Below are 22,378 nucleotides of genomic sequence, written 5' to 3' on the forward strand. Positions count from 1 at the left end.
ATTGCTTCATCTTTTTCTCTTCCGTTTTCCTCTGTGTTTTCTTTTTCCCTGCAGCTAATTAATCCTTCAATTTTATTTTTTCATGGAAGACCTACGGCCGTACAGAATTGAGAGCGACTACACGCAGAGCAAAGACACAATGCGCCGGTTCCTCTTTACGTTCGAAAGCAACGAGGTGCTCAAGTACATGGCACAGATCAAAACCCTTTCAACAACAAAGACAATTAACATATGGGCCTCAGACATTCTTGAGGACGGAAACACCGAGCTGTACGCTGAAGTTCTGAAGAACACCTCAAGATACAGGGAGATTGTGTACGAAATAATTGACGAAATGATAAAAAACGAAGAAATAGAAATGCCCAAGGAAGACCTCTTTTTTGAGCACAGAAAAGCCCGGATTCTGGAGAGATATCCCAGCAAGTCTGTCTTTGAAGTTCTTGCCAAAAACATTCTGAGATACTACAGCGTGAACATATTCCGCACAGACGCCCTGCCCTTCAGCTCAGTCGATCCGAGCATAATCGGGTCGCTTATATGTGTGCGCGGCATAGTAAGTAAGGCCTCTGATGTGCACCCGTCCATTTCAGTGGCTGTGTTCATGTGCGACTCCTGCACGTCTGAAGTATTCCAGGAGGTAGAGGGCGAGACTTTCCTCCCTCTAACAGAGTGTCCCTCTGAGCGGTGCAGAACAGGGCGCACAAAGGGAACTCTCCATCTGCAGACAAGATCTTCAAAGTTTAGATCAAAACAGATCTTCAAGATACAGGAGATATCCTCAGAAGTGGAGCCCGGCCGAGTGCCAAGAACCCTGGACGTAGAGGTGTACGATGATCTTGTGAGGACAGCTGTTCCTGGGACTGAGGTAATTGTCTCTGGGATATACATGCCAAAGGCGAATGAAGGCATCCAGAAAATGCTCATGGGCCTGCTGAGTGATACGTACATCCTCGGATCGTATGTGTGCCCCATAAAAAAAACAGCAGTGCGAAAACAAAATACCGCAGATGAGAATGCAGCACAAAATTCAAACTTTGGCGCAGAACATAAAGTGGAAAATCACCAGAGCTCAGAAAGTGATGGTATGTCTGAGCCATCCATTCCCATCGAGGTGCTCATACAGTCCCTGGCCCCCGAAATATCAGGGCTTGAGGATATAAAGAAGCTATTACTTCTCATGCTCATTGGAGGAGATACCTGCACAGAGGGCGGGCTGAGAATAAGGGGAGAAATCAACATTCTTTTAGTTGGTGATCCAGGCATGGCAAAAAGTCAGCTTTTGAAGGCAGTGTGCAAGCTTTCTCCAAGAGGAATATTCACCACGGGAAGAGGCGCCAGTGGGGCTGGGCTTACTGCGTGTGTGTCGCGCGATCCAGAGACAGGCGAGCACATCCTCGAGGGAGGAGCTTTGGTTATGAGCGATGGAGGCATTTGCTGCATCGATGAGTTCGATAAAATGCACGAAAGCGACAGATCGTGTGTGCACGAAGCAATGGAGCAGCACAGGATCAGCATATCGAAGGCAGGGATAAACACCACGCTGAATGCCCGATGCTCTGTCCTCGCAGCTGCAAACCCCATCAAGGGAAGATACATTGAGAAAAAGGGCATTGCATGGAATGCAGGCCTTCCCACGGCTCTTATCTCGAGGTTTGATGCTGTCAAAATTATACAGGATGTGGCTGGAAAGAAAGATGCAGAGATATGCAGACACGTGCTGGGCGTTCACAAGAGCAAAGGCGTTATTTCAGGGGTTCTTTCAACGGAAAAACTGGCTTCAGAAATAAACAAATGTAAAAACATTGAGCCTGTTTTGGGCGAAGGAGTGCAGGAGAGGATCGTTGCTGCGTATTCCTCAGAGAGAGCAAAAGATGCTCGAATGCCTGGAAAGGGCCTCCCGGGAACCGCTAGAAGAGTTTTGTCTGTGCTCAGGTTCTCGCAGGCTCTTGCAAAGGCCAACAGAAGAAGCACAGTAACCGTGGATGATGTTGAAGAGGTTCTCCGCCTCCTTGGATGCGACTCTGATGGAATCTACGATACTATTTTGTCTATGGCAGGAGAGGACATGGAGTCGTACAAAGTCCTGGACATTGGAGCCATCTACAAAGAAGCAAGCCGTTTCTGTGTATCAGAGATAGACGCATGCATCGACGAGCAGGTGAAGATAGGCGCCTGGGTGCGCAGCAGTGAGAAACTGACAATATTAAAATAGGAGTAAATAAATTTCCGCATTTTCAAAATAAGACGGCTCTACTAAAATTTTAGAAAACCTGAACTATTGGGCTCTGCAGTGTCCAATGTTTTTTGCGGTCTTTTTGATTAGATTGTTCTAAGGCTTTGGCAAAAATATCTAAAAAACAGAAAACAAGGTGATTGGGAGCTGAGAGTGATGGAGCTGTGCCTAGAACAGAGGCAAAAGAATAAATAGAGAAAAACAAAAGCAGAATATGTCCAGCAAGTTTACAATTCTAGTCGTGTGCTTTTTACTAGCAAGCCTATTCATAACTCAAACTCTGGCTGATAGTGCAGCGAGTGAAACTAGCGAGTCTATGTCTTCTGAATCTGTTACTGAGGAAGTGCAAGAAGAAGTTGCTGAGGAGCAGCAAACACAGGAAGTATCAGAGTCTGCATCAGCATCAGCTAGTGAATCTTCTGCTTCTGAGTCTGCTTCTGCTGAAAGTAAGGAAGAGTCTGCATCAGCTGCTAGTGCTGCTGAAGAAAAGGGAGCTAGCGCCAGTGCTTCTGGTGCCTCTAAAAAGAAGGAGGAAGCTAAGGCTGCAGATAAAGGCAAAAGCGCCATTGTGTCGTAAATGGTAGTTTACCAAACTTAGTTTCTATCTGTGCTTTCTTTGTAAATAGGAGACTCTACATTATAGAAACATAATTATTTGTGGTGGTAGAATAATTATTTTGTAAAAATAAAAAACTGTTTATTAAACTTACACAAGAGACACTCTGTACCAATTGCTAAACTTTCTAAAATTTTTAGTAGAACACTGAGACTTTTATTCTTTTACATACAGCACACAGAAAAACAAACATGCAGTAAGAGCATTAGGAGCTTACTGAGATAAGATTGAAAGGGTGCTAGATCTCTCCACAGAGGTATAGTAGCTAGTATACACTAATTTAGATGCATTTTGAGAATAAATTGCCACACAGAGTAAATAGAGTAAATAGCAGTTTGCCAGAAATATGCAGCTTCTTCATAGATCGTTTATTAATAAATAGAATAGATAGATAGAATGGAGTATTCTGCGTCTGTTTTCTTATTTGGATGCGGGTATAAAGTCGTCTATCCTGATGATTGTTGAGGCTCCGTCAAAGGCCCCTGAGATGCCTGAAATGGAAACATCCACAGGCTGCACTACATTCTCTTTTTTCATGTTTCCTTCTCCTACAGCCTTTATAGATACACCATACGTCTTTTTCTCCTGGCTGTGCAGCTTTATCAAGTTTTCAACCGTTGTTATGGAGTTTGCGCCTGCGTTGATTGCAAGCATCTCGGGTATTATCAAAAGGCCCTTTGCAAGCTCTCTCACACAGTAGTTTATCTTTGGGTTGCTCGATCCGCTGTACTTCACGAGCTCAGTGTAGCACAAGAGCTCTGAGACTCCTCCACCGTACGTTATTAGGGGCCTCTTCACTGCGAGTCTTCCAACATTCACAGCATCGTTGAAGCTTCTGTCCACCTCTTCCAAAATAACATCGTCTGTTCCTCGCAGCACAACAGTGCACACGCCTTCTCCTGCAGATATTTTTACATGCCCCTCAAGCTCTTCAACGTGGTACTCCCCAATCATGCTTTCTTGTATTTCGTTTATGTCCACCACTGGCGTAATTCCCATCTGCTCCACGCACAGCTCGATCTCTTTCCTCTCCACATCATCCACAATCATGATGCCCATTCGCTCCAGGAAGTGCAGGCCCAGCTCAGAAAGCGACTCTCTTATGATGCTTTTTTGCAGGATTATTAAGTCTATCTCTTTTTCTTTTATTTTCTTGCACAGAGAAAGCACGTGTGCTTTTTCTTCCCTGATCACCTGCTCCACCGACTCGTAGTTGCCTATCTTTATCTTCGAGTCTATCGACGGCTTTGACTGCCCGATTGTGCACTGGAAAATAGCCACTTTCATTTTCCGCGGAACAAACTTGATGTTTTTCTTCAGAGGAGCAGAGAGCACTATTCCAGAGACCATTTCTGTCTCTTCCATGTTTCCCTTTATTTTCACTCTTCGCACGTTGCTCAGCTTGAGGTCCTGTGTCTTCTTGTCTGTGCTGTGCTCTATCACCTTCATCGTTACTTCCGTTATTTTCTCGATGTATGCATTGACTATTTTCGAGTTGAGCGACACGCGAATGCAGTCTCTCACGTCCCCGTGCCCCTCAATCTTTGACGCATTGGCCATTAGAACGTCTTTGCACACGTTCTTTGCTACTTCCATAGCCTCAGCAATGATCACTGGATGGATCTTTCTCTGTGTGAGCTCCAAAGCCTGCTCCACAAAAGAGCACAAAAGCAGCGTAATGCTTGTCGTTCCGTCTCCGCTCTGTTCGTCCTGAGAGTGCGATATATTGCATATCAGCTGTGCAATAGGATGCTTCATTTTCATTGTTTTCAGGATCGTACTTCCGTCGTTTGTTATCGTGGTGTTCGTGCCCTGTGTTATCATCTTGTCCATTCCCTTGGGGCCCAAGCTTGTTCCCATGGTCGATCGGATAGACTGTATCACCAAGGCTACTCGTTTTTTTACTTCTTCTGCTCTACTTCCTTGTTCTTTCATATTGCTTCAAAAGAAATTTTTGCTTAATGAATTTCTACACCGTTCTCTCGCTAAAGCACTGCCCGGTTAAAGTCTCCTCAGTAGCACACAAAGAAAAGCTTACATGCATTTCAGATGACGGATCTGCATACGGCGGATTCCATGGAGGAGTCTACAGAATAACAGAAAATGCTACAGAGCTAGTGGGAAGGATAAACCCCCCTGTCTCTTTTATCATGCGTGCTCCTGTGCATAGAACAGATGCAAGCAATGTAGATGATATGCCAAGTGAATCTATCTGTGGAAACACAAAAGATGCTCCAAATGCGAATGGTATGGCATCAGTAGAAAATTTAAAAACATCCACAGAGTATTCAGACGAGAATGTGTTAGACACTGCAGAGATTTCAAAGTACAAACATAAAATAGAGAATAGATGTAAATGTACACAAGAGTGCAAGTGCAGCTCTTTGCGCAGCTATGTTATAGGAGACTGGGACGGAAATGTTTACATTCATGGAAGAAAAATAAAAGTGTCTAGCGGATCATACCCCATTAAGCACATACTTTGTACAAGGAATGGGTACATAGTGCACGATATGTCAAGGGCATACCTTGTGCAAGATAGGGTGGTTAATAGTGTAAGCACCGGAACATGGCCACTACATGCAATCTCAGAGCAAAATAGAGTGATAACAGTGACTGATTATACTGTGAACTATCTTTCCATAAGAGATGGCCTTCTAGTAGACGAGGGAAGTAAAGTTGAACTGCTGAGGGATGTAAATCACACAGAGACAATTATCTCTTTAGATAAAAAGTCAGATGGAGTTGCTGGAAGCATTGGTGGGTGGATTCTGAAGCTGAACAGCGTAGCAGAGCCTGAACACTGCGCGATTGAAAAGATAGCAAAGATAGCTGACACAAAAATAACGGGAATAGCGGTCTATACCTTCAAAGGAACAAAGTACTACATATGCACCACTCAGAACGAGATGCTTATTGTGCACGCAAAGTCTAAAAAGCTCATAGACTCTGTTAGACTATGCGAAGACAACGGAGTGTTTGCAGTTCTCTGCACAGATGAAAAAGAGTCTATTTTCATTTTCAACAGAAACTTTAAAACGTTCTATGTGGACATTTCTGCAGTTTTATTAAAAAACAGCACAGAGAAAAATGAAGCGCAGTCAGTGGCTGCACAGGAAAACAACCGAGTGGATACGTATGAAGACCTTCTTAAAGAGCTCAATGCAGGGCTTTTCGACTGAGCTGCTTTAAATGGAAAATATACGGTTAAAAGTGCCAATAAACGAAAAAACTTATCCAGAGACATCCATACTTGCCACACTCAGTCATTTATATGCATACTGTCTCATCTGTACACGTTTTAATTGCGCAGATATCTATTTGATGGCGAAGCAATGATGACAGATTAAAGTCTTGATTAGAGCAATTTGATAAAAGCAGAAAGTATAAAGCCTGAGAGTGTTTTGCAATTATGAACAGACTAAATTTTTACATTATTCTTATCTTTGCAGCATGCCTTGGAATTGTCTGTGCCACACAGGAAGAGGCAAGAGGTGAAAAAAGAATAGAAAGATTCTCTATACAGCTGAATCCCAAGGATTTTACAGATGTAGAATTACCAAGAGACCGGGGAAAAGGACAAAAAGTGTTTGTGGTATCCGCTCACAATGACACAGAACAGGAAGTAAATGTAAACCCTGATTCGCGCCCTGAAATAGAAACAGCAGAAAGAATGTCTAGCTTACATTTTAGAAGAAACCTTATAGCAAACACAATAACCAACATTTGCACAATTTTATTTTTATCTATGATACTGGGCATAGTAATATATATTATCTATCTAGGAACATATACCTCTTATTTTATCTCCAGCAAAGACAGTGATGTTTCAGCAAACACCGAAGAAGCAATAGTGATATAGCACAGCCAGAGAGTCAATTGGAAAACTTCTAAATTGCTTCCTCAGATAGTTGAAAATGCATCTCTAGAGATAACAATTGATCAAACTAACATCTACTCTATTATCCATCTCTCTTACTGAGACAAGATCTGCACTTTTGCAACATTTTTGTTTTTAGATATACTGCTATTGCCATCAGAGAAGAGCGGCTCAACCAATGTGCAAGCATATATTCACTAACTTTCGTAGATAAATAAAATATCCACCTTGCCACTTTTTTCCTTTTTTCTTTTTGCAGCAGCACAGCCGCACTATTTCTGCCTTTGCTGCCGCAGTATTAAAGTGTGCAAATTTTATTTTTCCTATGAACGGAGGACAACAAAACCAAAGCGGATATTCATCGGGGTTTTACGGGTCAAGCCCGCTCCAAAGACAGAACCAAGACATGTACGGCAATTCCTTTGGTTCGGGGAGTATGTACTCCATGCACCAGCCACACGGCGGATTCGGCAGCCAGATGCAGGATAGCTCGCCAATTAAGATATCCCCCACCGTCCTGGACACTTCAATTGAGCCCTTTTCCATCAGACAGAAAATGGACAACGGCATACAGTGCATCAGCAACTGCATCACTTCAATGGAAAGATACAGCCCATACTCGCTGGAGGAGCTGCGGTGCGCAGATTACAAAAAAGGAAGAAAAGGCACAATTGTAGCAAGACAGAGCGGATACCACAGCACATACGGCAGCCCAACCTCGTACATGCAAAAGCCATCTGATCTGATGGGGGGAATATTTGGCCAAAAAAAACCTGAAACAACAAGCAGCTTTGCATCGCTCGCACAGTCAGGGTATTCATCGCAGCAAAGACCTCCTGCACAGAGCATATTCTCATCCAGCCCGCAAAGCACGAGCATGTTTGGACAGAGTCAAAATAGTTCTTTTATCCAAAACCAAAACTCTTCATTCCTGGGCCAGCAGCCAAACAGCTCGTTCCAGCAGCCACAGACCTCCTCCATGGGGAGCTTTGGGTCATTTGGCCAACCCGCAGGAGGGATGCAGAGCCAGGGGCAGCAAACTCCCAGTATTTTCTCATCACCATCGTCTACACAGCAGAATATGTCCAGTGCATTCTCGAATAATGCAAATATCCTCGGATCGAATACAAGCATGGCACAGCAGTCCCCCAGCCTGGGAATCTCTTCATTTGGGGGCCTGGGGGGAATGAGCAGCACAAATAGCCAAAGCACCTTGGGGATGCTGGGAGTTGGGGCACAGACTCCTCGGCCTCCCAGCGCATTTTCCTTGGGGGGCAGCACAGGGAGCAGCTCTGCGTTCAGTCTCCAGCCGCAGAGTGCGCTTGGGACAGGACTAAGTACACAGAGTCAAACATCTTCACCATTCTCCCAGCTGGGAGCACAGACAGCAGGGTCAAATACGCCGTCATTTGGTGGCTTAGGGAGCAGCTCAGGCCTAGGACAAGCAGCAGGATCAAATGCGCTGGGAAGTGGAGGCTTTGGAGGCCAGCAGATGGGAAGCACTCAGACACAGCTCGGAGGAAGCCAGCAGCTCGGGAGTGGATTTGGGTTCTCATCGGGGCAAAGCGCACTGCAGCCTGCAGGAGCCTCGGGAATACTCGGGGGATTGGGGAATAAGCCCGCTGAGCCCCTGAGCAGCAGTGCACCATCTGCATTTTCATTCGGTGCAAGCTCTTCTGCACAGGATGCAGCTAAGACAGGATTTGGAGGCGGCTTGGGGCTCTCGCTCTCTAAGCCCCTGGAAAGCAGCTCGCTGGATGCAAATAAAACATCATCGCCCTTTGGCTCTTCATTTGGCAGCGGTATTTCCTCTTTGGGAGGAGGCCTTGGAGCAGGGAGCTTGCAGACACAGCCAACGAGCTCATTTGGCGTGGGAGGTGCTCTGGGGTCTAGCGCGCTACTGGGAGAGAGCAAAACAGCATCTGCCTCTGCGTCTTCCAGCAATGATCCGTACCTTATCAAATCGCTGGACTTCAAAGAGTGCGAAGAGTACCAGAAAAAAACAGTTATGGAAATACCTGCACCGCTATTTAAAAAAACAGCGACACCAAAGATCAAGTTCAAGGCAATGGGAAGCTTCAAAGAGTTCGTGTCTATGAAGGGGAAGGAGAAAGAAAAGAGGAACGAGACATACTTAGAGGAGATAGAGGAGAATGAGTACTACACAATTCCCTCCATTGCACAAATCAAAAAAATGCAAAACAGAAAGATCTCTGGATTTGTGATAGGGAGAAAGAACCACGGGAGAGTGGAGTTCCAGGAGGAGGTAGATCTTAATAACATAGACTTGGACTCAATCACGTCGATGGTGAACATAGAAGACTCGTACATATTCTTCAGCTACGACGAAGAGAGAATGCCGCCTGGGCAGGGCATTAACAAAGCGATTCGGGTTATATTGGAGAATGTCATTCCGTACAGCCACAGCACAGGATCGATGAAAACCCTCACAGAGTCAGATCCGTGCTTCATAAACATACAGTCTCGGGTGATTGCCAATCTTCCAAAGGGCGCTGCCATAGAATCAGCGAACTTCAACCCCGCCACAGGAGTCATAACGATATACTGCCCGCACTTGTGGACAGACTCCTAGAGAAAAGAAAGCCTGCAAAGCTATTTAAATGACACCTTTAAAATAAAAACAATTTTATACTCTTTTGCTTGGACAATTCAACAAATATTCTCAAATTGTTTGGCTCTACTTCTAGCAGTGTTTAGTAGAGCAGTAAAACTTTTCCATCTTTACAAAAATTTATTACAATTAGTTTTAAAAACTGCATCAGGTACGTCTTCTATCTCAGCTCCTGCACAGGGACTTTATGGCCCTTTCAAGGGTTGCACAACTTTTTATTATTGTCTGAATCTCGGGCTGTTTTGAGACGGTCTCCACATCGTCAAGGAGCAGTTTTATGGAGTCTTTCATGATGTAGTCTAGGTGCAAAAGCATTGCTTTGTTTATCTGCATAAACACTGCCTCTCTGTTTGCCACCACGGCCTCCTGCGAAGACTGCGAGAACACAATGGACGACACCAAATTCTCGAGACTCTGAGTGAGCGCAGAGTTTTCCAGCACAATCGGCGTGAGCTCTTTTTCAACTCTGTGCAGCGCAGAGCTCTCTGAGCCCACGCGGATGTACAGGTCTTCAAGGATGTCCTGCTCCAAAAGAGAGAAAATGAGGTTGGGGTGGTCCAAAAATATGCAGGGTATCGCGTTTTTGACCGTTTCTATAATCTGCAAAAAACTGCCCTCATTTGAAAAATTGCGAATTTCATCTCGCTCCAGGAGCAAAGGGGCGGGCTGTGCGTCTAGATCGAGTTCTTTTTTGAAGCTGCAGAAAGCCCTGTGGTATCCGTATTCAGAAAAATACTCGACTATGTGTTTCTGCGTCTCCTTCTTGTCTATCTGCATAGAGAGTATTTTTTTGTTCAAAGAGCTGCTGTCTGCTGGCTTCTTTGTTTTTTCTTCTTTTCCATCATCCACGCGCATGCTGTACATGTAAACAATGAAAGACTTTTTTTTATGGGAAAAGAAAGACGGTGTAGAGAAATTCCCTCGTACGAAAAAGGAGACATAATGCTCAGAGAGGACCGGCTGGTAGGCAGCAAACTGCTGCAGGAGATAGATATAAAGAAGGCAGCGATAGTGGTAGACAAGCCATCGCACGGATATTTGGAAGAAATAAAAGAAGAGGTAAAAGAGCAATATCCCGATATAGAAATATCTCTTGTTGATGAATCAGCAGAAAATAGCAGCAGCTCAAACATGCCCGCAGAGGGCTCTCTGATCCTGTGCACGTACAGCCAGTACTTAAAAGACAGAAGCATCGAAAACAGCAGATCGCACATTGTCTTTGTGAACATCCGAAAGTCCGCAGACAAAGAGACTATCATATCAGAGGGAAAGAAAAAAGAGTACAGCTTCTACTTTGTTAGCAACATATACAAAATAGAAAGCACGGAAGAGCTAAAAAAAATTGGCGTAAAAAGAGTGCTGCCTCTGAAAGAGGGATTTGGTCTTGCACGAAGCTCTCTGGCATTCGCACGAACACACGAAATAATATTTGCAGGAGCGCCGCATCTCAGAAGAAATGCTTTTGTTATTGCCCTGGAGCGGAACATCACAGTCCCGTGCATCGTGCTCACCGAAAAGGAAAGCGAGATAGAAGATGTCCAGGAGGCAATCGACAGCGTTGGCAGCTTGGTAAATAAAAGCACCGCAGACATCAGCGAATATCTAAGCAGAAAAAAGTGGATTTTTATAACAACGCACGCTGAGCTGCTGAAAATAATCAGAAGAAGCACCTTCAAAACAGTGAGAAGCATCACAAAGTGCGTGGTAGCGTACGAGGGAACAGATAGAACCATGCACTTGATCGCAATGCACCAGACAGCACAGCACGTGTTCTCAATGATAACAACAAAAGATAGAGGAAAATCAAAAAAGATAGTGGAAATTCTCCCAAAGTACGGAATAATTCTCGAGGAGCATGCAGAGATTCTAAGAAACTCGTACGAAAGAGAAAAGAACAAAAAGAGTGCAGACACCCCTTCTGAAAATCCTTCTTTATAAAATAGCAAAGCGGGAAGTAATAAAGACAACTAAGTTTACTTTTTTATTTACAGATGGAGCGGCTCTTTCAAATAGAGGAGATTCTTGCGTATATCGAGGAGCAGAAGAAGAGGAACGCAAGCGCAACGCGGCAGCTCTCTATGTACTACGAGGCAACGCAGAAGAATCTGGAAACCAATGAAAAAACCTATTCGCTGTGGGAGGGGTACATCGACACTCTGGAAAAAAATGGGTACGGCCACTCAGAGATCCGCGAGGTGTACAAAATGCTCAAAAGCAAGTTCTGGAGATTCCTGCCCTTCTGGAAGGGTTGGTTCGGCTACGAAAGCCGTCTTCCCATAGACCAAAGCAAAAGAGCAAAAGTCCTGGAGCTTGCAAATGACATTTTGCAGTACAAGGAGTGTCTGGAGAAAGAGAAGATTTTGCAGTGGATTAGAGAAAAATCAATAGGATCAGCAAAAGAAAACAACATAACAAAGAGCATCTATATGTAACCTGAGACGCCTAAAAGCCACCTGTACACAGAGAGCATGCATGGCTCTTTAAATATGCCTCAGACAAACACCGCACATTCATACAGCCCGAGAATGTCTATTTCGTCTCACGCAAGCACAAACATTGCAGAAAATAGCAGGATGGGATACACAGGTGAACACACGAGAATAATCCCAGAAGGATATGTGAGAGAGAGTGCGTACTATGCCAACAACCCAGGGCCTGGTAGATACACACACAGCTCTCCAAATATATCCGCAGACATTCAGTATGATAATGATGGGAATAGATACAGTAGTGCTACAAATGGCAATGTAAGATACATAAATCAAACAGATAATGAAATGAGATATAATAGTAGTGCAGATGGAATGGAGTACACTGTACATAACCAAGGAAATAACGAAGTAAGAAGCAGCAACCAAAAGAGTGATGGAGTTGAGTACATGTACAGAAACAGCAATAGAATGGAATATAACGGTGATTACAACCCGAGAAATAAAACAGCAAAACATTCACAAAGTAATCATATTAGCACTAACAACTCTCAGTACAGAGCAGAAGGAGAGTTTGTTCAGAGTAGAGTAAATTCTTCTGTGCAAGGTAATACTGAAATAGAGTATTCGAGATCAGATAGCTTAGTCATGCCCATGCCTTACAATAGCGCAGTAGAAATGCCCCATGAGTACAAGCACAGTGCAATGCTGCTGGGCGATGGAGCCGCGTTCTTAGAAAGATCAAGCCAGAACATAAGCCCAGTCACCCGAGAAAATATAGACAAAAACACAGAAACACCGTCTGATCACCACAAACAAGAAGAGCAGTACTATGATACAGGGCCCACAGAAAGAAGAGAGCAAAGGGAGCTGCATGCAAAAAATTCAGAAAGCGCACAGATCGCAGAAAGCGAAATAAGAAAGAAGCAATCAGGCACAATAACCTCAACAGGCGATGTGTTTGATCTTCCCATAGGGAGAGAGCTAACAGAAAGCCCTGCGCTGTCAGCAAAGCCCAGGGAAAAAGAAAGTGCAGAGGCCTCTTCAGCAGACAAGTATTTTAACTTAACGGCTCCAAAGAAAATTACGCTGAATGGAAGAAGACTCAGAATCCTCCGCACAATAGGCAAAGGAGGGAGTGCAAAAGTGTACCAGGTGCTATCGGATAAAAACGAAGTGTTTGCTCTGAAAAAGATAAAAATATCGCAGGAAACAGAAGACAGCGAAGTGTACAAAAGCTACGTCAATGAAATATCGTTTCTCAAAAGACTCAAAAACAGACACGAGATAGTTACGCTCAAAGACAGCTACGTGAACAGAGACAGAATAGCGATTCTCATGGAGTACGGAGATATAGACCTCTGCAGATTTCTCGAGCTTGAAAAAGCAAAGTTCCCGGGCGGGTACAGAAAGAGCAACGAAAACTACACAATGATCAGTCTGTGGGAGCAGATGCTGCGCGCAGTGAAGTGCATACACGAGCACCGAATAGTCCACAGAGACCTGAAGCCCGGGAACTTTCTCTTTGTAAATGGAAGACTCAAGCTCATTGACTTTGGTATTTCAAACGAGATACGCAACGACACAACAAACATCATCAGAGAGAAACAGATAGGAACCATCAACTACATGTCGCCCGAGGCCATCATAGAGGGAAAAACAAAGATGGGGAGAAACAGCGACATATGGTCCCTGGGCTGCATTCTCTATGAAATGTATTTTGGAGAATCGCCATTTATGCGCTTCAATAACCTGGTGCAAAGAATGCAGAAGCTGCTGGACCCCGAGTACGTCGTGGAAATGCCGCAAGAGGAAGAAGACGATAACGGATACCCGGCTATTATTGCAGAGATCCAGAAGTGTCTGGTGCGCGAGCCAAGAGAAAGAACCAAGATAGATGTTCTCCTGAAGAGCGGAATATGCAGCCGGTCTGCAAAAGACAGCAAATTTTCTGCAGATGACAAATGCTCTTTTACGAGATCAGAGCTCAGAGCGTTTGTCTCTAAAATAATGGATCTAAGACACACGGCAACCACGGAAGAAGGGCACGAGAAAATAATAGAAAAAATAACCAATCTGTACTTTGAAAACCCCAGCAGCCAGTAGGGCAGAAACAGTTCAAATAAACCTTTTGTTAAAATTAATTGTGTACACTTTGCGAAGGAAAAAGAATTTGTGAAAAGTTTTAGCGTAATTACCATGCTATATTTCACTGTTATCGAACATCCAAGAGCTCTTACATCTAGGCTTATTCTTTGGCTATACACAGAAAGTATTCACTCTTCTGTTACTTTGTAGTGCACTGTTTTACACTGTATAAATTCTCTCTCGCATACAGAATCCATTTGAATGCTTCTATATGAGCAATATGCATCTCTAGACAATCTAATCAACAGCAGACAAGAGAATAGGATGAAAAACAGACAGCAAAAGAACAGCATCTAAAAGAGTGCGATGTGTACAGTATAGACTTTTTATTTATGCTAAAATGTTTTCTTCTTGTCCGGTGCTTTTCCGCGCGTCGTTCTTTCACTGTTTATATTTGCATCGCATGCTACAATTTTCACTCTATCCGCCCGCACCAGCTCGTCGTTGATTGTCATAACAAAATTTTTAACAACAAAAGTCCAAACATCTGCAAAGTTCTTGTAGCTTATTATTGACGCTTTGAAGCTCATTTTATTGTGGACGCTTCTATTGAAAACCTGCTCTACCGCAGTGTCAAACTTCTCCAGCAAAGCATTTCCCTGCTGCGGAGTAATTATCTGCGAGTTGATTTTCTCTTCTATCGTGTCCTGGAAAGCCTTCCCGATGTTGCTCTCCCTGTAGAGTTGAAACATAGCCTATGAAAATAAAAATACTTTTTGAAAGACTTGAAAAAATTTATGCACAAAAAATATATTGCAAGGGCTATCTCCACCTCTGCATACACGCCAGAGAGGAAGCCGCACACCTTCACCAGGCTGCACTCTGTGTCTCTTGCAGAAAAAACAAAGTGCAAAGATGGAGAGAGTCTGGTGCTCTACAAAGACAAGCACACAATGGCTGAAACCAGCACTAGCAGCGCTTCTCAAGAGACCCAGCTAAACCCATCTACAATTTACACATTTCACACAGAAACACTTTACGCCGGCAGACAAACCTCAATAAAAATGACAGTTAGAGACAGAAAGATCGAATACGTCCCAGGAGACTCCATTCTGCTGTGGGTGTCCAACTCTGAAAGCATCGCCAATACGCTAATGGAGCTGCTGGATGTACCGGCTGATCGGTGGATTAGTTTTCAGAGGATCCACAACCGCACCTCCTCAGTTGTGTTCTCTTTCGCGGGGATGGCCTCCGACTACTTTAGACACTTTCTAGACACTACGTCTCTTCCCTCTAAGCTGTTCCTATACAGACTATCCGAGTATGCTTGTGAAGAGGAAAAAGATAAACTAGCATATTTATCATCGAAGGAAGGGAGTGCAGAATATTTCATGATGATCAGAAATTGGAATAGTATTATTGATATTCTAATACAGTTTAGAGTAAAAGTTCCCCTGGAAGTGCTGCTAGAAGTGTGCACAGAAATCAAGCCCAGGGCCTTCTCGCTAATAAATAAGAAGGAAAACGACATTGAACTCATAGTAGGAGTTATATCGAACAGCACAGAGGAAAGCACAAGAAACGGACACTTCTCGGAGTATGCTGTAAGCACCGCTAATTCTCGTGAGAAGACAGAAACAGCAGAGGACACAGATAAAAATATGCGAATATTTGACTCTAGTATAGCCTACAGAATACAGCTGAAGGCAAACAGACTTCTGAGACTACGAGAAGAAACGACAAATGCGCTGCTGTTTGGGATAGGAACAGGAGTAGCTCCTTTTATCTCATTTATTCGAAACCATGGAAGTTCCTGCAAGTTTAGCTTGTTTTACGGGTGTAGAAATAGAGATGAAAATATTTTAGTGAAAATCGGGCTTGTATCAGGCCCAGGTGAGGAGTCAAAGTATGCGGGCGCTGTTCTTTTTCGGGTAGGACCTACCGATGTTCACGTGGTCTACTCTCGAGAGAGCATGTGCCTCAGAATGCACGACTTTCTTGCTAAAAACAAAGAAAAAATAGACGATGAGTGTAAACAATTTTTTAATGACTTATACATATGCGGGAATAAGGGGGCAATGGCTGCCGTCTCAGCATATTTTGAAGACGCCCATCCAAACATGAAAAAATACATAGACGACTGGTCCTAGATCAAAACATCCAGATTTAGCATCTTCTGATATTTCTACATTTTAAGATCAATCAGTGATTATAGAGTTAATAAACGTATAAATATTCTGATATGCAGCATCAATGCAGTATTTTAAATTAAAACCATCTATGAAAGTTTTCTCAGTGTTTCCACGAAGGTGTTTGGTGAGCAGACATCAGTTGACCCAATGAGGATTTTCTTTCCTGTGTTCTTTGCTATTTCCCGAATTTCAGATATTTCAGCAATGGACACTCCTCCTATGAAATACACCACTATAACTCTTTTGTGCACATTCTCTGACGATGGGTTTGCCTTGAACACAAACTCTCTTTTTCTCAAAGACCCGCCTGTCAGTGCATCTGTGCTGTCTGGCAGATCTATCTCCAGCTTTTTACAATGTGCACTATCTTTATTGATTATTGCGTGCAGAACATCTACGACCAGCGGAACATGTCTGGCTATTGGCAAACTCCTCTTTGATATTGAGCTGATGGCCCGGCCCGAGAGGTGTGTCTTGACGACCTCTCCATGCTCCACGTCTTTCTGCGATATCAGTCCTTTTATGATGAGCTTTTTCTCTTCATTTCTCTGCAAGTTTCCGTAGTTCAGAAGGTACAGAAGATACAATCTGTACTTTTCATTTTTTGTAAGCTTTGACTCTTTGAGAACGCTAAAAAGCGTTTTTGTCACTACGGGCTTAAAATTATTTCCTTTGAAGTCTTTTCCCGTGGATATTCCCTGCTCCAGCTCTGCAGCTTCTTTTATCCCAAGAGAGTTGAAAAAGCTGACACACTTCTCGAGAAGGCCCATTAATATCTTTATCTCTTTCAGTGTTCGTGTCTGCGAAGGCAGCTCCTGCACTGCCTTGACAAGTTTTTTTATGTTTGTCTTTCCTTCTTTCTCTCTTGACTCTGTTTCTTCTCTTATCAGCCCTGTGAGCGTTTTGTGTGTTTCCACAAGCTGTTTATTCCTTACGCTCTCCCACACCTGGTAGCTCTCGTTCATTTCCAGCCTTTTTTCGTCTTCTGTGTCGTCACTTTCCTCTTCGTTTTTTTCAGCCTCTTCTTCTACTTTTTCTACGACGTATCCGGGGCCCGAGAGCCCTAGGTCCCACAGGAGGCTTTCAAATGTAAAAGTGTGCATGAGCGGCGTGTTCATGTCTGATCCTCTTTCCATAATCACCAGCTTGCCAGGGCCTGTGGACTCTATCTGCTCCGCCAGCTTTTTAGCGTAGAGCCCCACGGGAATGGGCGTGCATCTTACCTGAACTGTTCTGTACACGCCTTTTATTTTTTTTGTGATATCGCTAAAATATCTTTCCTTATCGGTGTAGTAGGAGTATGGCGTCTCTATGTGGAACAGATCTTCGCCCAGGGGAACAAAGTCAAAAAGCACGGCTTTGTACATAAACCCAAACTCCGAGTTTCCTTTGGCCCTCTGCTTCTCTGCCTTCTTCGCTAAACTCTCAAGCGCATTTTCTTCTTTTTTTTGTATTTCAGTGATCGAAACAACAAAAACACTGCTGTACAGCTTGTCTGATACGTCTTTTTCTATTTTCTTGATGTTCTGTGCATTTGCGCTGATAAAGTATATGGCACTGAAGTCATTGGACGGTGCCCTAGCCTCTTCTATTCTCTCCACCATTGCAATGTTCCGAGAAAGTACCTCGCTCATCGGCAGAGCGTGGTGCAGAAGTTTTGCAGTGGAGTGGTCTATGATAAGAACGCGCCACTCTTTCTCTGAGTGCCCAAGGGCAAGCACCTGGCTTGCAATTCTTTCTCCCACGATCTTCACGAGGTTCATAAATACAACTTGAACAAATAAGAAAAACTAAAAATCAAACCCACCCACAGAGTCTGCACAATTTCTTCAATAAACAGCTGTCCACCCTGGATACTCCAAAGATATGCACTACCATAGAGTGCACTGCCTAAGATAGATAAGAATCACAGAATAACCCGAGAATAGTTTTGCACACTTTACTACTCTAGCTCAAAAATTAATTTACTCATCTACTGCTATGCTTAATGTCTATCCAGTACACAGAAACACGTAGAGCTCTTTAGACAATAAGCCAAGACATAGTTAATGAGTGTAAGCCAAGGGAAACAGCAGCAGATTTAACTAGCAGTGATTTTACTTAGAGTTTAATGTGCAACTTAAGATATACTATCTGCCATCTAAAGACAGCATACTACTTTACTGTTTGCCTTTTTTGATCTTTCTGCAATCTCTAGCTGCGAGTAGTTAGCAGCACATTACTGCGATGTGATAGATCTATTTTATATCTCTAATCCGTGTGTTTTTCATCAGATAGCACAGAGGCATTCTAGAACTGCAATTAGCTTATTTTTCTATTGATTACACTTGTAAACAAATTACTATTTTAATTAGCATATTACTGTAATAGGCCCATGTGTCCCTTGCTATCTGATCAAAAAACAGAAAGTAAAAAGACTGTGCACACCGTATCTAGTGTCTTTGTGTGCTCTTTTATCTCTCTCTGATGCAGTTTGTCTGCTGCAGATCTTTTAATTCTGATTTGCCCGAGGTTAAATTTGTTTTGTTTTTTTGAAAATATGGAAGCAATTGCACTCGTACCAACAATAGAGGCGCTTTTAGTGCAGGATTGCAAAGACAAGAAGAAGCAGGCTCTGGATCTGATAATTAAGAACGTGGGCATGATTGGCTTTTTACTGAAGGACGCTCTCGCCCATATAAACCCAAGCGAGCACCCAGAGGAGAAAGAGCTCTTTCACTTAATCTCGGCGATGATTTGTTTCTACACCCAGCAGTACAGCGAATGTGTGCAGCACACGATACTATCGAAGAACGAGTGGTTCAAGGCAAACAGCAGCCACTGTGCATCGCTTGATCTGTACTTCCAAGAGTCTAGAAACAGAGTAATTCGAAACTACATCGAGACACAGAATGAGCACACGCCAGAAATGAAGGAGTTCATGCACATTCTTCTCTCTTCGGAAGAAAACAGCGGGCCCGACGGGTTCTCTCTTCTCGGTCTGCACATCACCACAAAAAACATAAGCTCCATCGAAGAGTTCATAAAAAGAAACACAAACATTCTGTACAACGACGCACAAATGCAGTTTCTCGTGGAGGAAGTCAAAAAGGAGAGAATATACTCGAAGATTCTCCACATCTTTGAAGACTTCTGGAAGAGCGATGAAAACGAACGGTACTCTTCATTCTTCTACAAAGGACTTCTCGATTCCTATCTCTCAAAAAAGGACGAAAAGTCGCTGAAATACCTCCTCAACTATCTCGCAGATAAAAAAACAGAAACAGCTCTGTACATCGCATTTCTGCTGCACGACCACTCACCAGCCATTTCGCAGGCTCTCTCTGAGGACATAAACCACGCATCGGTCCACTCTCTGCTCTCTGGAAAGTTCCAGTCGGCAATGTACCAAAAGTTTCTGTCTGAAAAAAACCAGACAAACTTTGCCCTACTTGCAGAGCTGTCAAAGTCGCAGAGCTCCAAGCTCTCCATGAACCACATGTCTCTGAGCTTCTGCAACGGCCTTATGAACTGCAAAACAGCAAATGACACATACCTGAGAAAGAATCTTGAGTGGATGAGACAAGCAAAGAACTGGTCAAAGTTTGTTGTAGCGTCTTCCTTTGGAATGATCCACACAGACAGCGAAGACCCTTTTGAAATGCTTCGCCACTATCTTCCCATGGCGCCTGTGAGAGAGACAGAAAAAGACGACCCAGAAAGCGGAGGCGCACTCTTCGCTCTTGGGCTAATTTCAGTCAACTCTCCCTCCGTTGCAGACAGCTTCCTAAGCACTTTCTTCGATGCTGAGCTGGAGAGCAGAAGAAACCACATTTTGCACGGTGTGTGTCTTGGCCTCGGTCTTACCCGCCTGGGAACCGATGATGAAGAGTGCATTGCGCGATTCAAGAATGTTTTGTACGCAGATGCAGTGACAACCTCTGAAGCAGCAGCCTATGCCATTGGCCTAGTGAGTGCTGGAAGATTTAGCCACTCTTTAGCCAACGAATTGCTAACGTATGCAAGAGACACAGAACACGAAAAAATTTCAAGATCCGTGGGAGTTTCAGTTGCCCTGCAGATGATTTCTGCTGCTTCTTCGGAGCCATCTGATGATCTTCTTAGTTTGCTTGAGGAAATGCTCACAGACTCCAACTCCATCCTGCGGTATACCGGTGCACTCTCCCTCGGTGCTGCATATGTTGCCACAGGTGATCTGTCCGTGGTAGGAAGGCTTTTGTCGATCATCAGCACAGATGCATCAGAAGATGTGAAAAAAATAGCTGTATTTAGCATTGGATTGATCCTAACCACAAAGTCAGAGACCAGCAAAGACCTCAATCTCAGCGAAAACTCTGTGCTTTTCAAGGTTCTTGAGCCACTCGCACAGAGCCACTCAGCGTATGTCCGATCGGGAGTAGCTCTAGTCCTTGGAATGTTTTTAGCAGGCTCTGGAAGCAAACAGGCTCTAGATGTAATTGAGCTGCTGATGTACGATGGAACAGCGTATGTACGACAGCATGCGAGCATTGGCGCAGGAATGATCCTGATGCAGGTGAATGCAAAGGACGACCCCATATACAGAAGAATAGTTGAGCACATGCACAGCATGACCAAAAGAAAAAGCGAAAGCGGTGCAGCGAGGTTTGGAGCACTTCTTGGCAGATCTCTCCTGGATGCCTGCGGTAAAAACGGATTTGTGAGCATTTTCGGAATGTCTGGGGATCTTTCCATAAAGAGCGTATGCGGCGCCATTCTCTTCTCTCAGTTCTGGTACTGGTACCCCCTTGTGCCTTTCCTTACGCTCTGCATGAAGCCCACTCTGCTTTTGGCAGTTGACACAGACCTGAAAATAATTAGCGATTTCAGTGTGGAGGTAGAGGGATCTGAGAAAGAGCACCTTATGACAACTGTAACAACCACAGACCACAAGAAGCAAAGCAAAAAGTTTAAAATTCTCCCCCTTGGAAAAGAAGAGGAGAAGAAAGACGAGACAGAAGAGAAAGCGCAGATAGCTGAAAACGAGATCGAAGAAAAGTCTCACATTGTCAGTAACTTTGGAAGGTTTACCCCAGCACAGCAGAGAAAGTCGTGCCTTGCCGGCCTGCCTTCGGTTATTTTCATGCCAAAGAGCGAAAATAAGACAGAGCCTGTGGACATTCCGCAAGAGATTGAAGGCTCTTCAAAAATGGAAGAATAAATAGTTTCTTTTTACTTTTGCTCCAAATATCCAAGATCCAATCTTTCCGTTTGCATTTTATTCTAAAATTTTTGTAGCGCTAACATGAGCACTCCAGATCCGCAAAGCGCCATCGTAAATTTTTCGAACATTTTGAAAGACGAGGCGGCTCCCCTCAAGCTTAGATTCAGAGCGCTATTTGCACTGCGGAGTATATGCACTGATGAGTCCGTGGCTGCCATTGCAGAGGCTTTTACAACTTCTTCCGTGCTGCTAAAACACGAGCTGGCGTACGTGCTGGGACAGATGCAAAACAAAACAGCTCTTCCCATTTTGGAAAAGATTCTTAAAAATAACGATGAAGATGAGATAGTCCGCCACGAGGCAGGAGAAGCCATTGCAACCTTTGGAGACACGGCGTACGAACAGCTGCTAAGAAAATACTCTGATATAGAAGTGTCAAAAAGCAGGGCTGTATCAGAGACATGCCAAATTGGAGCAGAGCTTATCAAAAACGGGGGATCCAGGAAGTCTCCATTTGGCTCACTCGATCCTGCACTCTCTTCTAAAACAGCATCGATTGGAGATCTGAAGAAGATATATTTAAACGAAGAGGAAAGCCTCTACAACAGATACACAGCAATGTTTGGGCTGAGAAACATCGGAACAGAAGAAGCAGTTGAAATACTGGCAGAAGGATTTAACGGAAAAAACAGATCAGATCTATTTGAGCACGAGATAGCCTTTGTTTTCGGACAAATGTCGCACCCTGCGTCTGCAAAGCATCTGGCCAGAGTGCTCTCTGACGAGTCTCGCCACGAAATGGTAAGGCACGAGTGCGCAGAGGCCCTGGGAACCATCAACACAAAAGAAGCTGAAAATGCTCTTCTTTCTCTGAAAGATATTTCCAACAGAATCATCCGAGAAAGCGTTGAAATTGGCCTGGACATCCATGACTACCACTTCTCCGATCCTTCCCTGGAGTACATAGTTGAATCTTTCCAATAATTTCTTGCTTAGACTATACTCGTTCTTTAAGTGAGATTACAATAAAACATTTTATTCGCTAGACATGTTTTCTAAATAGAATCAGAGGCTCCTGTACTATAATATACACATTCTGCTATAATTTCCTATTTAAGCCAATTTT

The 22,378-nt window shown here is 43.8% G+C and overlaps 15 protein-coding genes across 15 annotated transcripts; 11 read left to right on the top strand and 4 right to left on the bottom strand.

Moving 5' to 3' along the window:
• Positions 1-82: 82 nt before the first annotated feature.
• On the top strand, positions 83-2,212 carry NEMIN01_1818 (DNA replication licensing factor MCM7; the record flags this gene model as incomplete). Its single annotated transcript, XM_051477760.1, has 1 exon — positions 83-2,212. One exon carries the CDS (start codon positions 83-85, stop codon positions 2,210-2,212), a length of 2,130 nt encoding a protein of 709 aa, XP_051333720.1.
• A 235-nt stretch (positions 2,213-2,447) lies between these two features.
• NEMIN01_1819 (uncharacterized protein) lies at positions 2,448-2,810 on the top strand (the record flags this gene model as incomplete). The annotated part of the gene is made up of 1 exon (XM_051477761.1): positions 2,448-2,810. One exon carries the CDS (start codon positions 2,448-2,450, stop codon positions 2,808-2,810), a length of 363 nt encoding a protein of 120 aa, XP_051333721.1.
• A 459-nt stretch (positions 2,811-3,269) lies between these two features.
• NEMIN01_1820 (T-complex protein 1 subunit delta) lies at positions 3,270-4,784 on the bottom strand (the record flags this gene model as incomplete). Its single annotated transcript, XM_051477762.1, has 1 exon — positions 3,270-4,784. One exon carries the CDS (start codon positions 4,782-4,784, stop codon positions 3,270-3,272), a length of 1,515 nt encoding a protein of 504 aa, XP_051333722.1.
• Positions 4,785-4,810: 26 nt separating this feature from the next.
• On the top strand, positions 4,811-6,031 carry NEMIN01_1821 (uncharacterized protein; the record flags this gene model as incomplete). The annotated part of the gene is made up of 1 exon (XM_051477763.1): positions 4,811-6,031. The coding sequence occupies one exon, from the start codon at positions 4,811-4,813 to the stop codon at positions 6,029-6,031; it is 1,221 nt and encodes a 406-aa protein (XP_051333723.1).
• Positions 6,032-6,261: 230 nt separating this feature from the next.
• Positions 6,262-6,711, top strand: NEMIN01_1822 (uncharacterized protein; the record flags this gene model as incomplete). Its single annotated transcript, XM_051477764.1, has 1 exon — positions 6,262-6,711. One exon carries the CDS (start codon positions 6,262-6,264, stop codon positions 6,709-6,711), a length of 450 nt encoding a protein of 149 aa, XP_051333724.1.
• A 343-nt stretch (positions 6,712-7,054) lies between these two features.
• On the top strand, positions 7,055-9,322 carry NEMIN01_1823 (uncharacterized protein; the record flags this gene model as incomplete). The annotated part of the gene is made up of 1 exon (XM_051477765.1): positions 7,055-9,322. One exon carries the CDS (start codon positions 7,055-7,057, stop codon positions 9,320-9,322), a length of 2,268 nt encoding a protein of 755 aa, XP_051333725.1.
• Positions 9,323-9,526: 204 nt separating this feature from the next.
• On the bottom strand, positions 9,527-10,225 carry NEMIN01_1824 (glucose-induced degradation protein 8; the record flags this gene model as incomplete). The annotated part of the gene is made up of 1 exon (XM_051477766.1): positions 9,527-10,225. One exon carries the CDS (start codon positions 10,223-10,225, stop codon positions 9,527-9,529), a length of 699 nt encoding a protein of 232 aa, XP_051333726.1.
• A 24-nt stretch (positions 10,226-10,249) lies between these two features.
• Positions 10,250-11,299, top strand: NEMIN01_1825 (uncharacterized protein; the record flags this gene model as incomplete). The annotated part of the gene is made up of 1 exon (XM_051477767.1): positions 10,250-11,299. The coding sequence occupies one exon, from the start codon at positions 10,250-10,252 to the stop codon at positions 11,297-11,299; it is 1,050 nt and encodes a 349-aa protein (XP_051333727.1).
• A 53-nt stretch (positions 11,300-11,352) lies between these two features.
• Positions 11,353-11,793, top strand: NEMIN01_1826 (uncharacterized protein; the record flags this gene model as incomplete). Its single annotated transcript, XM_051477768.1, has 1 exon — positions 11,353-11,793. One exon carries the CDS (start codon positions 11,353-11,355, stop codon positions 11,791-11,793), a length of 441 nt encoding a protein of 146 aa, XP_051333728.1.
• A 54-nt stretch (positions 11,794-11,847) lies between these two features.
• Positions 11,848-13,896, top strand: NEMIN01_1827 (serine/threonine-protein kinase TTK/MPS1; the record flags this gene model as incomplete). Its single annotated transcript, XM_051477769.1, has 1 exon — positions 11,848-13,896. The coding sequence occupies one exon, from the start codon at positions 11,848-11,850 to the stop codon at positions 13,894-13,896; it is 2,049 nt and encodes a 682-aa protein (XP_051333729.1).
• A 377-nt stretch (positions 13,897-14,273) lies between these two features.
• Positions 14,274-14,630, bottom strand: NEMIN01_1828 (transcription initiation factor TFIIA small subunit; the record flags this gene model as incomplete). Its single annotated transcript, XM_051477770.1, has 1 exon — positions 14,274-14,630. One exon carries the CDS (start codon positions 14,628-14,630, stop codon positions 14,274-14,276), a length of 357 nt encoding a protein of 118 aa, XP_051333730.1.
• A 45-nt stretch (positions 14,631-14,675) lies between these two features.
• Positions 14,676-16,028, top strand: NEMIN01_1829 (NADPH-ferrihemoprotein reductase; the record flags this gene model as incomplete). The annotated part of the gene is made up of 1 exon (XM_051477771.1): positions 14,676-16,028. One exon carries the CDS (start codon positions 14,676-14,678, stop codon positions 16,026-16,028), a length of 1,353 nt encoding a protein of 450 aa, XP_051333731.1.
• A 128-nt stretch (positions 16,029-16,156) lies between these two features.
• On the bottom strand, positions 16,157-17,833 carry NEMIN01_1830 (syntaxin-binding protein 2; the record flags this gene model as incomplete). Its single annotated transcript, XM_051477772.1, has 1 exon — positions 16,157-17,833. The coding sequence occupies one exon, from the start codon at positions 17,831-17,833 to the stop codon at positions 16,157-16,159; it is 1,677 nt and encodes a 558-aa protein (XP_051333732.1).
• A 776-nt stretch (positions 17,834-18,609) lies between these two features.
• Positions 18,610-21,249, top strand: NEMIN01_1831 (26S proteasome regulatory subunit N2; the record flags this gene model as incomplete). The annotated part of the gene is made up of 1 exon (XM_051477773.1): positions 18,610-21,249. The coding sequence occupies one exon, from the start codon at positions 18,610-18,612 to the stop codon at positions 21,247-21,249; it is 2,640 nt and encodes an 879-aa protein (XP_051333733.1).
• Positions 21,250-21,333: 84 nt separating this feature from the next.
• Positions 21,334-22,236, top strand: NEMIN01_1832 (deoxyhypusine monooxygenase; the record flags this gene model as incomplete). Its single annotated transcript, XM_051477774.1, has 1 exon — positions 21,334-22,236. The coding sequence occupies one exon, from the start codon at positions 21,334-21,336 to the stop codon at positions 22,234-22,236; it is 903 nt and encodes a 300-aa protein (XP_051333734.1).
• Between the last annotated feature and the right edge of the window lie 142 nt (positions 22,237-22,378).

The sequence above is a fragment of the Nematocida minor genome, assembly GCF_024244105.1.
Source record: "Nematocida minor strain JUm1510 chromosome Unknown 7877, whole genome shotgun sequence".
Lineage (NCBI taxonomy): Eukaryota > Fungi > Microsporidia > Nematocida > Nematocida minor.